The 13,973-nt window shown below is 38.7% G+C and overlaps 1 protein-coding gene and 1 long non-coding RNA gene across 6 annotated transcripts in view; one reads left to right on the plus strand and one right to left on the minus strand.

The window, feature by feature from the left end:
- Positions 1 to 4,377, minus strand: part of dennd1b (DENN/MADD domain containing 1B) — a 105,806-nt gene extending 101,429 nt beyond the window's left edge. For 3 of the 5 annotated variants that reach the window (XM_011474043.4, XM_078945883.1, XM_011474042.4), the window contains exons 1-2: positions 4,024 to 4,377; positions 3,468 to 3,532 (exon numbers count right to left, since the gene is read on the minus strand). In XM_011474043.4, the coding sequence (XP_011472345.1) occupies positions 3,468 to 3,532; positions 4,024 to 4,040 (82 nt within the window). In that variant the 5' untranslated portion in view covers positions 4,041 to 4,377. Of the gene's footprint in view, positions 1 to 3,467; positions 3,533 to 3,829 lie in introns of all 5 variants that reach the window. The other 2 variants (XM_078945885.1, XM_078945884.1) reach the window with 2 other exon arrangements.
- A 4,106-nt stretch (positions 4,378 to 8,483) lies between these two features.
- LOC144991874 (uncharacterized) lies at positions 8,484 to 12,837 on the plus strand. The gene is made up of 3 exons (XR_013655535.1): positions 8,484 to 8,617; positions 8,729 to 8,853; positions 12,826 to 12,837. It is a non-coding gene; the product is annotated as an uncharacterized LOC144991874 (long non-coding RNA).
- Positions 12,838 to 13,973: the final 1,136 nt, after the last annotated feature.

Here is a 13,973-nt window from a genome sequence, read left to right on the forward strand (position 1 = left end):
AATCAGATTAGACGTGGAATCATTTGAGTCATTAGTAGCAGTCTCAATTGTTATAATGTATATTTAAAATGAATGTTTTCTGTCACCTACCTACTTAAAACAACCTGTGGGGACACAATACCAGGCTGCAAACCCAAAGCAGAAGTATGAAAAGTAAGCTTTTATTTTCTTAAACTTGACAGCAATGCCCTGGAGCTAAAAAATAAGAATAAAAAAGGTTTATTGCGTCAAAAAGATCCAATTATCAAGTCTCGGCGTGTACTTTAATGCAACTCACGTCCGAGTCTCCAGTTCTGACCTCTGTGACCAGTTAATTATTTTAAAAAGCTCTACAAAAATCTAAACGATTGGTATTTTCTCCTCATTTTGACACATCAAAATGGACATAAAGCAACAGTGGTGGAGCATAAGGAAAATTCACAAACCGTAAGCTGCAAAGCTATTCCTGCTGTCACAGCTGAAAGACAGGTTGCTATTAAGATTGTGCAGTGAAGCTTTTTAGAGCGCATGAAAATGTGCCATTGGTCCAAGAAGAGTCCAATGCTTGTAATGGAAAGAGACATTGATTTATTGACTGTTGGGCCTGTCTTTGGCTGCTAAAAAGGAGGCTGATTCACCATCATTTAAACGGTATGTTAAGTATTTAGATGTTAATTTTGGAAATTACTCCACAATGTGAAACTTAGATTACAAATTTGGAAAATGTCAAGCAGTTGATAAAAGTATTAATAACCAGAGAGCAAGGAACGTAGTCGGGTTTGATCAGACTGAAGTGACTGTGAAGCCACAGTCTACTGCAGGTCTGTAAGAGAACGTGGGCGTTATCTGCATCCTGACTATGAAAAGCGTGAAACCCAAGACAGGAAGTACAGACGCTGACCATATCTGAGCAGCTAAGCTTCTTCTTTTTTTTTTCAGTGCTAGTTTTTATATCCTGTAGAATATTTGTAAGTGATATTATACTCCTACAACTACAATGGCACCAGTTTCAACTCAAATGTGGTGAGAGCAGCAGAACGGTGCTGCAGCATCAGCAAAGCTGTGCACAAAGCAAGCTCTTCAGCTTTTCAGGGTTAACCAGACTGGTGCAAATGGGTTCTCTTAAAAACGGAAATGTGGCCAATATTCATCTAAAATTAAACTTTCTTAAACTTTAAAAGGGGAGATGTGAGACCAAGAAGCAAGGTTTCATCACTTCTCCAAATGCTCAGATGTACTACATCACGTTGCTATGACAATTTAATTTTAGCCCATCACAGTTGCCCTATCGCTTCTTTGTGCCTCTGGCGTGGTGGGAAGATAATGAGTGAATAAGAGAAATGGCACTTTTTGGCAAAAATAAACTAATGTTAGAGGGTGTAAAACTAAAGCTCTAGTGTGAATAACTCTCGAGCCTGTCAGTTGTGACTCATTCCATTAATTAATTTAGATCAGAAGAAAAGCTATGCAGGGATAGCAAGAAAAATGAAAACAGCTACAGCAGATATGTTTGGTTTTCTAAATATTTAAAATTATACATATAAATGTGTGCAAAATCTGCTTTTTATTTAGCAACAATGTTGCATACCAGTTCTAGCCTTTAACTTGGATTTCAACTCGTACAGGTTTAAGTCAAAACCAAGATAAACAGGAACCTGATAAGATTCAGGGAGAAGTGATGCATTCCTCATTAGAGTAAATGAAACCGTTTCTTTGAAAAACAGCCTGCTGCAATCGTAAGAAGACTCCATGGCTACACCACATGACAGCAGCTTCCTCAACAGGAAGATTCAATCAGATGTCTGAACAGAGAGAGCACCTGGAATGATCCAGTCGAATCTGTGTTTTCAACTTGACCCGAGGCGTGCAAACGTTGCTCTGCAGCTATGCTCCAGGGAACAGGAGTCCGGATATGAGTCTGACCCCAGATCACACATGAAGGAAGTCAGTTATTACAGCAAAGGCCGGCGGTTTATGAGTTCGGTTGAAAATCCAATATGAGAACTACACCCAAGGACAACTTTCAGTCCGTCTGCTCAAGTCAGCTCAGCAGCTGCACAAGTGAAGCATCCAATAACACCTCTTTAAAGTCTGAACTGAAAGGCCAAAACAGGAGAGTGGGTGCAATAAGCAGTGAAAATGTTTTTACATTACAATTGACTTACAAATGCCACTGGATATTGATGTGAAATTCCCGTTACTTTATTTCCCATATTAATAAAAAGCAGAGAAGAGTTATTCTTCACTGACCGCATTCATTTCAAGGTTTATTATACAGGCCATCGGTGCTGGAATGTTTAACCACTGCAAGTGGCAAATCAATCCACCATAAGATTTTAAAAAACTAAGTGGGGCAATAGTTGCAAAAGTAAGCACACATAAAAGTGTATTTATCCTAAGACACGCACTGTAAACCGATATCATAAGATCATAAGCCAACTTATGTTTCATACAGATTTCAGAGTCTTGTGCTTGACAGAGTGATTCAAGAAGCAGACTAAAATTATATGACAACAGCCATAATCACTACTCTCATTATCCACAGTCACCCTACTTTCTCACGTTAATGTAACAGTGCACACTCAAACAATGACTAAAATAACAGACTACACTAAAGCCATCATTTTAGCATTCAAGTAGACACAACCACGTTTGTGTGATAACATATATTAAAGTAAACTTTTTTTCAACAATATGATTTAATAAATTACTTTTTGGACAAAAAGCGATTTTTCACCTAAATCAGGGGGTCTGCAACCTGAGGCTCAAGAGCTCCTCCATCCATCTATTGTGACTCTTTGGCTTTAGAGAAAAATGCTAACCATTTATGAGAAGAAAAATGACTGTTTTGTTAGTTTCTTGTAGCTAATTCGGTTCTGTCATTTATATTTAGAACTTTAACATAACTGAGAAAAATATTGGTAAGAGTGGTTTCTATAATTAGAAGAAGCTTAATGCACATATACATTTGTTTAAAAATCAATGAGGCATGTTTATATTGGATAGTAAAATGAGAAAAAGGATGATGGTGCATCAAAGTCACAATTGTAGAAAGGTCATGTTTAATTTGGTTTTCTTGAATTTTTAATTCAAATAAAATCTGCTGAAGCAGGAGAATCCCTTTTGACACCGGCTATTTTATTTTGAAGGGAACTTAGGTTTTGGTCAATAAGAAACTGGACCAAAATGGCTCTTTTAGCATAAAGGTTGCAGATCCCTAACCTAAAGAAAATAAATAAATAAAAAATAAATAAATAAATAAAGACTAGGATTTTTGTGTTGTTCTGCTTGCTAACAACTGCTGGCGTTAGAAACAGTTTATGGGACATAATGATCTTTTAGCAAAAATGGAATATGGTAAGTGGAAACATTGGATATCATCAAATAAAAAATTCCGGTTTCCAAAATAAAATGTAAAACTTTATTCATTTTTTTTTTTTTTTTTTAATGGTTTGAACTCATGATAGTGAGCTGTGTGAACTACCTACCCTCATTCTCAGATGTTGGACATGCCACTTGCAACACCAGATCAAATGTTCTTTCTGGATTCTCCCTGAAAATCAAAAGGGTGTTTGATGAGAGGACTGACTGCAGGTGCTGGTGGTGTGATAATAACGCCTAAAGAGATCCGTTTAAAACGATTCTGCGCACGTGCAAATAACAATATACTGTATAAATTAGGCAGATATTCAACAAGTACTAATATTTAAGTTGCGTTATCTAACCATAAAAGCGTTAACCTGACTAACTAGTGGGTCACTGGGTGTTTTGCTTCATTTCCACGTTGACTAATTACTAAAGCTGTCGGTCCGCTAATTGACGTTCAGGTAGTTAACAACAACAGACTGACCCAAATAATGCTGTCGAGCCAGCTGGCCTGGCAGTTAAATCCACTGCTGGAGATGGCACGAATTACGCTAAACATTCCTGCACATGGCATGCGGCTCCGGGTTAACGCTACGTGTCTTCGCCCCCACGTTAGCCGTTAGCACGACCGCTGTCGGCGGAGGGACGACAGGCGCACACGAAACTCGAAGGGCTTACTTTATCCTGCAGTCCATGGTTTGGTTACAACATCCCGACAGCTCCGTGCTGTCGGCGGCTCTGCTGCGTGAATGTAAGCACCCCGTCCTTCCTCTGTCTCAGCTGTCACGTCCTCCGACGTCTCATCTGATCCCGACAGAGAGCTGCAATGACCTCATGTTTGAAGGTGGCGGAATGTCGCAGTGTAGGCTGTCTTTTCTATCGTATATGTGGCCTGCTGTGAAACCCACAATTCAGCACCACCGTGACTATTTCCCACAACAAATCCCACTCCAGGAAGTTCTGTCAAAGATTTGGTGACGTCAGCGCGTCGCGCGGGCACAGCTTCTTACGGTGGCGCGAGTCTTCAATATGAAAGGAGTCCAAATGGAAGGTTGTTTGAAATGCTTTATTTAACCTATATTTTTTATAATTTTCATACTTAGTTTTTAGCATTCACTTTACAAAGAACGTCCCTAAACACAAACGCGTTACTCACGTGCTGAATCAAACTACTACATATGTATTTAGTATACCATGACAAAGGTCGACTGGGTCATTTGAGGTGCTCTTTTTGTTCATCTAAGTAGTTACTAAAAGTGAAGCAGCGTACTTGAACCTTACTTTTTATAAACTATCTATAAATTGGAAATGTTCCTATTTATCAACTTCAAGAGTACTGGTTTTTGCTAAGGGTATTCAATTCTACAGCATTTAATTATTTTTAAATATAATAATATGAATGTATTCACATATATTTATATATTTTTGCACTGCTTCATATATCAATATGCTGTATATATTACTTTTCAAAAGTGACTGTTTCCATAATTGCTCAAAGTTTAGACACTATTGTCCTTTCAGGTTAAAGACTCACTCTCAAGAAGATTGTGTTTCTGCTGTTTTCAACTTGTGATATTTTTTTGATGGAGGACATATGTTAAGAAAATAAAGATTAAAATTGCAGTTCAGAGTATTTCTTTATTCAAATTGTTGTGAATCAGGAGCAGACAAAAAAATGCATTTAAAAAAAGATCATAGCTGTGATGTAGAAGCTACAATGAGCAGGCCACCAGCTCCATCCACTGTGGATGACTAAATCAATGTACGTCTTGGTTTTCCTCGTCTGAGCTGGTACCTGGCTGAAAACTGGACAGCTGGATAGCATCAATATTGCTCGCGATGAGGTTAGGTTGGGGGTGTGAGGGGCTGTAAGGTAGCCGGAGAGACTGGAAACCAATGGATGATGGGAAATGGGGGGGGGGGGGGGTGCTTACTCATGCCAACATTTCCGCCCACAACTCATAGGCAAATTTTTGATGAACTACTGCTGCAGAAATTACTTCCCAGAAAAGGAGTTTCGAGTTGGGCTAAAAATATGATCAGAGTGAGACTTCACTGATCTCATACTTCCAAGCGTTTGACCATTACTGATTACAAAGTAACAAATGGTGATTTGCATTCAAAATGTTTGCTTAATCAATGTTGTTCACCAGCTGGATGGCTCAGTTGGTTAAGTGCAGGACTGGCACATGGCCTAAATGTCCAATTGTTTCAACTGCCTTATTTGGTGATGATTACGTGGATCAGGTGAGTTTAGCCAAAAAAGGAGCTTTAAAATGGGAGGTTGGTTGGAAAACACACGGCACCAACCCTCAAGGCCTCTCAATGATTGTGGGACCCCTGCTCTAAAGTATGACTAATATGCTTTTGCACAAAAGCTGAGGTGCTTGCCACAGTTGTGATTTTATTGCGCCACTATTTAACTACTCTTGCTGCTACAATTTTCACTTAATTTCATTTGTCAGGCCGAGCACTCCAATCAAAATTTTTTATATATATGCACATACTGGCAATTAACTCTTTCTGATTCTGATAATGTTCCTCTCAGTCATTTGTTCGGGGGTTTTCTCAGGAGGGGAAAAGGTGGGTTGTAGGGGAGATTCAGACTGGCCTTACGAACTGAACAGGAAAGTGTCAACACATTAATTTTAAAGTAAATGTCACACTGGAAGAATATGTCTTAACCACAAACACCAAAATGCAACACATCCAACACTTGCCACAAAAAACAAAAACACCACCATCCTCTAGAATCTGATTAATAAGAAAATATATATATATATATATTTTCCACCATAGCACTCTTGCCTTGTCATTTTTCATTATTGTTTCTACATGTACGCTGAATTATAATATTTGTTGCAAACATTTTGGTTTTCCTGCAAATGACTGAACTTTAAGAGTGGGCTGTATGCTCTTGGAGGCCAAAGGTTGCTTTCTAACGACTATGTACACAGGCCAGCAAGAGAATTGAAACTAAACTGCAATCTTCATGTGTAAGTCTTTGCATGGCATACATAAGGAAAGTACTCTTATAAAGCACATTTTTCTGCATATTTTAATTTTGTTTGTCACAAATAAAAGTTGTAGAAGAAAACCAAGTAGCCGATTTCATGTGAAAACATGCCAGAATAAATAGTCTGTCAATTTTTGGAATCTGTTCTAACTGCACCTAAAGTGATGAACAATATGAAACTTTAGATTTTTTTGTTCAATTATAAATGGCAGAAACAAATGCCCATCCAGTAGTTGAACACAAAGACAAATGGTGAAATCATCAAACTGTTTGTGACCAAGACGGTATTTCATATTTGACCTCTTAAGACCTGGCGTCCACATGCATGGACATCACATCTTAGGTACCACAGTAGTTATTTCTGCTTAACTGGGGCCCTGTAACTAAATGTGTGAAGGGTTAGCTCAAAAATTTGCTTGAGCCTTCAAGTGTTTGCCACTGTGCATCTAACAGATTGTTTGTGAACACTTAATCTGGTTCTGAAGTAGCCTTTACACCTTATTTGAGTGGGCGCACCACATATGTTCACAAGTCACTTTCTGAAAGTCCCAGGGATGTATCTAGCTTTGGTGTGAGGTCAAGTTTCAAGTTTCAAGTCAAATTGGAAAACTCCTGGTTAAAATGACTGATCTGCCATCCCAAATTATCATGATAGTGCTTCAAAACAACCAGTGGGGACGCATCTTTAAACATTTTGTGTTTCTAAAGCACCACAAAAGAAACAACAAGAGTATGAAAACATTTGACAGGTATTTTTTATTTCAGCAAAAAAGAAAAAAAAAATTCTTTTGTATGATTTGTATTAAAAAGGTGACAAAATGTGCTGCTGTTCCCATTCTAACTGTAGCTAAACATTTGACCGTTTTTTCAAGCCATTCTGAGCTTGGACCAAACCTTATTCTAAAGCAGTATTAGTCCCTTTTGGTAATAAAACCATTGGTTAGCTCCCAATCACTCCCCAGAGGGTCTTTCAGGAGCAGAGCCAGGCTTCTTCAGACTCTCTAAGGGTAAAGTGGCACCAGACTCTGGCATGCTGCTTCTACAGTACACATACATTTACAATGTTTTCATGGCCTGTAGAAATAAAATGATACAACAACAATGGCATAATTACAAGTGTTTTTGCAAAAAAAAAAAAATATATATATATTAAACGAGTTTAAATCGGTAAAAATATTTGCAGGGTAAAACTTTAGGAGTTTTTTTTAATGTTCTAATTTGCTAAACAGGAATGCTGCATGCATGACTACAGTAATGAAGCTTTCATAAAAAAATATGTTCAGCAACAGTGTTCCCACATATGCATTTGATAGTTACACTGCCGTTTGCAGGTCTTTTCTTCAAATACTTCTGCATATATAAAGAGTTAACTTATTATTGTACATACAGTAAAGGGAATATATTTAATATCATTATTTTTATACAGCGGATGTATTATTTGTCTGAAGCTGAGTTGACCTCGCATTGTTAGTCAAAAGACACTTGTCAGATTTCATTAACAGCAGTTTGGGAGTAGACACATCATCGGTGGGGGCTTACAGCAGTGGATAACCTTGAATAGAACTCACAGATATCCACTCATCAACCTTACGTTATCTAATCCAAGTCACCGTTAGTTCAAATTGGTGTTAAGAAGAAAACATTTTCTATTGGGGCGGGAGAGTCAAGGCATTCTTGGGAATGAAGGTTAACCTGCACTTCCAGGGTTGGAAAAACACTGAAAATGTGGTCAGTGTGCAAAGCTTTAAGCTATTTTTTGTAGCAGATGCTTTTTAAAGAACACTCCTAATTCCAGGGAAGATGTTTGTTTTTTGTAGAAAAAAGAGCACTGAAATAATTGATAAATGAGCAATGGATTGAACGAAATTACAGCCTTGAGTTTAGTAAACTGCAGATTTTACTGATCATTCTTATATTTAATAAAATAACTAAAATGTATTTTTTTTTAACTATTTTAGATCTTTTTTTTTCAACAGCCAGGTATGATCACATTGATTTCTGTGTATTCTGGGGTTTTTTTCTGATGAAACTGACCTGATCTTTAGTCGTCATCCCTGCAGTAGCAGCTTTAGAACAGCAGAGGCGCTGTGTAATCTGACGGGTCAGAGTTACAAGGCGATCACATGTCACAAAAGTGACAAGGAGCGGAGGAGGAAGCGAAACTCTGAAAAGGAAGCAAAGAGCCCATCTTTTGGATAGACAATCTTTGTCAGCAATGTCAAACTGCTGCATTGACAATATTTCCTCAATACAAACGTAGTAGAATGTTTCACAAATATTGCATGACTCAAGCTTTTACAAGCAGATGGATTTTTTTCCATGTCCTTGCTGATCCGCGGCTTGTTCCAATGTCGATTCCGTGTTCAGAGGGAAACCGGAGCCGGCAGAGAAGCAGCTGCACGGCGCAGATCAATGACGGGGGGGCCGCCGCAGCGCGCGAGCCTTCAGAGGAGGAGAGGGCCATCCACGCGCTCCACAGAGAGGCGTGTGAGGTAACCGACCCCCAAAACTCCCCTTCATGTCCCCTTGGATTAAACATCCCCACCAATTATTTCTTTGCTATTTTTACATTAAGGTAAAACATGTTATTTAATATTTATAAAATGATTTTTTAAATTATTAAAATAATAAAACAACATGAAGGCCCTACTTATTTAATAACACCCCCCTAAAAAAAAGAGTAAAAAAGCAATAAACAGACCCGCTTTGATGAAAATCGTGTTTTTAACATGTTCTTGTAGTATTTTTCTCATTAATGAGGACATAAATAAAAAAAAATAAGCTTAAAACAAAATTTCTGTGTATTTCTTTGTTCAACTTGCTGTGAATCAGGAGCAGATGAAAAAACGTTGCTGCAAAAAGCTTGTAGGTGTGACAAAAAACTGAAAGCCACAAGCTTCCTGCTCTGCTCCATTCTGGTGCATCTACCTGCACACATACAGATCCATGTACGTCTTTGTGTTCATCATCTGAGCTGGAATCTGGCTCAGAGCTGTACAGATGGATAGCTTTGATATTGCTCGACATTTATGTTGCACCAGCAATGTTAGGTTAGGGGTTTGTGAGGGGCTGTAAGCTAGGTGTAAAGAGTGTAATTAAAGGGGTAATGGGAAATGTTTCCGGGACTATTCTGCCCCCCCACAGTTCCGCCCACAACTTAAAAGGAAATTTTCTGATTAACTCCTGCTGCTCTGCAGAAACTATGTCCTAGAAAACAATGCAAGTTTTTTTGGCTAAAAACTGCATAATCATGATTAAAAGACAACTGGGAACACTTTCAAAATAAATCAAAAGATGTCTGAGTGGGACTTTATTAAATCTGGTGTAAAAGCTTAAAGGGAATGCCAAGTACAGTGGAACTATAGTGTTTAAAAATTGTGGAGCTAAAATCTCACTTGCAAAACTCCCTCTTGGAAAAGTTATAGAAATAAAATGCTTCTGGCATTCCAATTAAAGTTTTCGCAGTAGTCCGTTTATAGGTGGCTTTTATCCTGCTCACTTGGTAGAGAATGTGCCTTCTCTGTGCATCAGTTCTCAGTCTGATCTTAATCCAGGAACATAAAAGCTTTTGTCTAATCTTCATTGTTCTAATCCAAACAGGCAGATACACCTCAATTTTTAAAGATATGCTAATGAAACTGTTATTAAATCTACCAAGACCCACTCCGATCGTCTTTTAATCTATTTTAAAAGTGTTCCCAGTGGTCTTTTAACTGTGATAATGCTGTTTTTAGTCAAAACCCAAAAACTTGTGTCGTTTTCTAGGATATAGTATCTGCAGAGCTGCATTAGTTAATTTGCCTCTGAGTTGTGGGCAGGACCATTTAGGCAGAGCAACCCCCCCCCCCCCCCCCCCCTTTCACTCCCTGTTGCTGAGAGTTCTCTGTTTATACTCTCTCCCCCTAGCTTACAGCCCCTCACACTCCCAAACTAACATTTACAGTGCAACAAAAATGATAAACATTATTGGAGCTATCCACCTGTACAGTTTTAAGTCAGATGGATGCCAGCTCAGACGAGGAAAACAAAAAAAATACTTGGATCTGTTTGTCTCCAAGTGGATGCATCAGAATGGAGCAGAGCAGGGATCTTATGGCCCACCCAGTGTTCTTTCTACATCATAAATAAGATCTTTTTCAAATGGAAGTTTTCATCTGCTTTTGATTCAAAACAGTTTGAATAAAGTAATACTCAGAAATAAAATTTTAAGCTTAATTTTCTTATTTTATGTCTGATATCATTAGAAAAATGTCACAAGAACGTGTTTAAAACAAACACAGAAAAAAAAAGATTTTCATTGAAGTGGGTCTTTAAGTTAAACCTGGTTCCTAGGGTCCATGGTCTCAGGACCAGAAAGGCTTACTTGTAAATGGCCTAAATAGGTTATACTTGTATAGAATTGTTCACTTTCCTTGAAGGCCCAAAGCGCTTTACAGTCACAAACCCTTTCACACACACATTCACACACTGATGACGGCTCTGCTGTCAAACACTTCCACCAGAGCCAAAGTGGGGTTCAGTGTCTTTAGCCACAAAATCCATCAACTCCTTAAAAAACAGCCGTGGTTTTGCCTATGACACCATCTCATGGGCTTTCCACTTTCTGCCAATCCTAACCTTGATTTAAATATTTTTGGATTCTTGGATTCCCTGCACTGAAGCACCTGGCTTGCTCTGGTGTTTGCTTGTTCATGTTGCCTTTGAGGGCAATGCTACTCACCCTTCTTGGCAAGTTCAGCTAACGTCACAGGTATTTCCTTCCCCTCCTGTTCATTCATGGAAATTCATTCACCAGCAACGGTCACAATTTCTAAGGTAAGAAGCCACGCTGATATGACCAGACTTTAGATTTCCCTGGAAGACTTCACTGTCAAAGTCAGCCAACCCTCCAACATTTCCTTAGTCACTCTTCTGGATCTGCATCCTTTAGGGAGTGGTCTTCACAGGCCACAGTGGAACCAGTCTGATACCTGTCCTCACGTCTGTACCAAGGATCTAGATTTTTCTGGTCTGAACTGGATTCCTGACCACATGATTAACCTCTCCAGGCTCAGAATGATCCACATGCACCCTGGTGTTGACACTGTTGTTAAGGTCAACCAAATCATCCATGAATGTTCTGATCAGAGGCTCTACATACGCACATGTTTTGATTAACATATTCATGGCTGGAGAAAAAGTATTCACTCGTATGCAATAGTAATTCCTTTTTGCAGGCTGTGTCGCTCTAATCTGACCTCACCTGAAAAGAACCTCATCATAAAGTTGTTGAAACGATCTAAGATAAAGATTCAGATGCTGTTAACTGGCCTGCTAAGGAGGCCTTTTGCTGTTTGTTAGTGCAAATATTTAGGAGAAGCTGCAGCTCAACAACAATGACAAAGTAACTGTTCTCAACCAGCTTTTTAACAACTTGGTATAAAGTGAAAATAAAGGGACTTCAGGTTAATATGGTTTCTTTACGGCAGAAAATAAAAAAATATGTTAAACTATTGTCCACCTTATGGCATATATTTAGAAGAGCACTGTTTTATATATAATAAAAGATCTTTACATCAAACTATTAACCTGTTATTAGGGATTTCAAAATGGCAAATTGAACCCATGTCAAAAGGTGATGCTAATTGCTTTTGCCACATCCGTCACATTCACCACCTCTTCCCTGCTCCTCCATCAAACAGAGCCAGGGAGCTCTGTGCTGATGGCAGCCCTGAAAAGGTGTCGTCTTCGTGCCTCCAGGCTTCTCTGCTGTAAATATTGTGCTTCTGAGTGAGGATGAAGTTGAGGCAAGTTGGCCGCCACCTGAGCAGAGCGGTGGTTCCTGGGTGGGAAAAGCACAATACAGAAGAGGCCCTGCTATGCCAGCTTCACTATGTGGCCTTGCAATGCCATGTGAAATGACAGGCCAAGTCTCTAAAAGGCCTCGGGCCTTTTTCCCTTTGTGAGCTGTCAAAGCTCACCAACTAGTAAGCTCTCAGTTTGAAACAGACTGAGAGATGACATTTTCTAACTTACTAAAGAATGGAATAGGCCTACAGTGTTTTTCACCCACAGAAGGTGTCTCTGAGGCCATCCAAGCTGAATGACTGATCCAAAAAATAGGTGTTTTTAAAAGTATGTGGGGTTTTTTAGGTTAATGCAGGACTGCTGGCTGATTAACTATTACAGATTCTCCTTTCCTAGATTGCAAATTAAGGCGCACAGGAAATTAATTAGCAACATCATGATAGACTGGCTTACATCTGTTTTATACATGGAGGTCATCCAGTCCCCCTTTATCTTGACCCAAAGCAATCTGTCTATGTTTATCTTTATGTTTAATATCAATATTTAAAGGCAACTTACATAGACTGGGACTTTGTTTTTATGAATTGGAGTGTGTATGGTTATGGATATCGGGGTCACAGCAGCATGAATGCTTGTGTGTCATACTAATTAAATAATAATATCTTTGTTGTGCTCAGGCAAAGCAGCAGATGTATCTGGACCCTTCCAGCGGGTTTAACGTCTTAACAGAGTATGCCCACCTTCAGAGAGGGAAGTGCTGTGGCAGCGCATGCAGACATGTAAGTTCTTTTGTGTCCTTTATGTGTCCTTTAAACTTCAAAGTCCCTTCAATGCGTTCTCAGTGGTCTTTTAATTATGATGATGGCGCTTTTAGCCTAAATAAAAAAAAAACTGTGTCGTTTTCTAGGACATAGTTTCTGCAGAGCGGCAGGAGTTCATTAGAAATTTAAGGTTGTAGGCAAGACTGTTGGCACAGAGCAACCCCTCCCTCTTTTTCTCCTTGTTGCTGAGAGTTCTCTGTTTGCACGCTCTCCCACTAGCTTACAGCCCCTCACACCCCCAACCTAACAATACCAACAGTGCAGATGCCAGGTCAGACGATGAAAACAAAGACGTATGTGGATCTATTTGTTTGCAAGTGGATGCATTGGAATGGAGCGGAGCAATGGCCTACAGATTGTTGCTCCTATGTCATAACTATAAGCTTTTTTTTGTCTGCTCTTGATTCACAACGATTTGAAAAAAGAAGTACTCAGAAATGCACATTTGAACTTAATATACTTTATATATGTCCTACATCATCAGAAAAATGTCACAAGAACATGTTAAAAACACCCAAATTTTCCTCAGACTGGTTCTTTAACTTTTTTTTGTAAAAATGCACTCTCTTTTGGTCCCCCTCAACTGCTTTCTACTGCTTTTTTTTTTTAGCCGATCCAGAAAAATTTTAAAATACTAAAGACAAAAGCTGATGCTTCCCTTTTTTGTGAAAAACCTAATTTAATAAATGAATGTCAACCACAGTAATAAAAGTAAGAGAGGTGTAGATGTTTTGATTGATAAACAACATTAGACATGTGAGCTAGAAAAAAATCTGTATTTAAACACAAAACAAACAAAGGTGAACAGGAGTGGAATAAACAGAGAACCCAATGAAAACCATCAACCCTTAACTACACTAAGGGGCAATTCAACTGAAGCAAGCCGAAAATAATTGACAAAGTCTAACAAATAATTTAGATGAATATTGACGAAAAACACAAGACTTGAAAAGAAAACTTAACTTAAAGCATGAAAAAACTAAACTAAAAAGGCACCAATTCTC

The sequence above is a fragment of the Oryzias latipes genome, chromosome 4 (assembly GCF_053564925.1).
Source record: "Oryzias latipes strain Hd-rR chromosome 4, Olatipes_Hd-rR_3.1".
In the NCBI taxonomy this organism is placed as follows: domain Eukaryota; kingdom Metazoa; phylum Chordata; class Actinopteri; order Beloniformes; family Adrianichthyidae; genus Oryzias; species Oryzias latipes.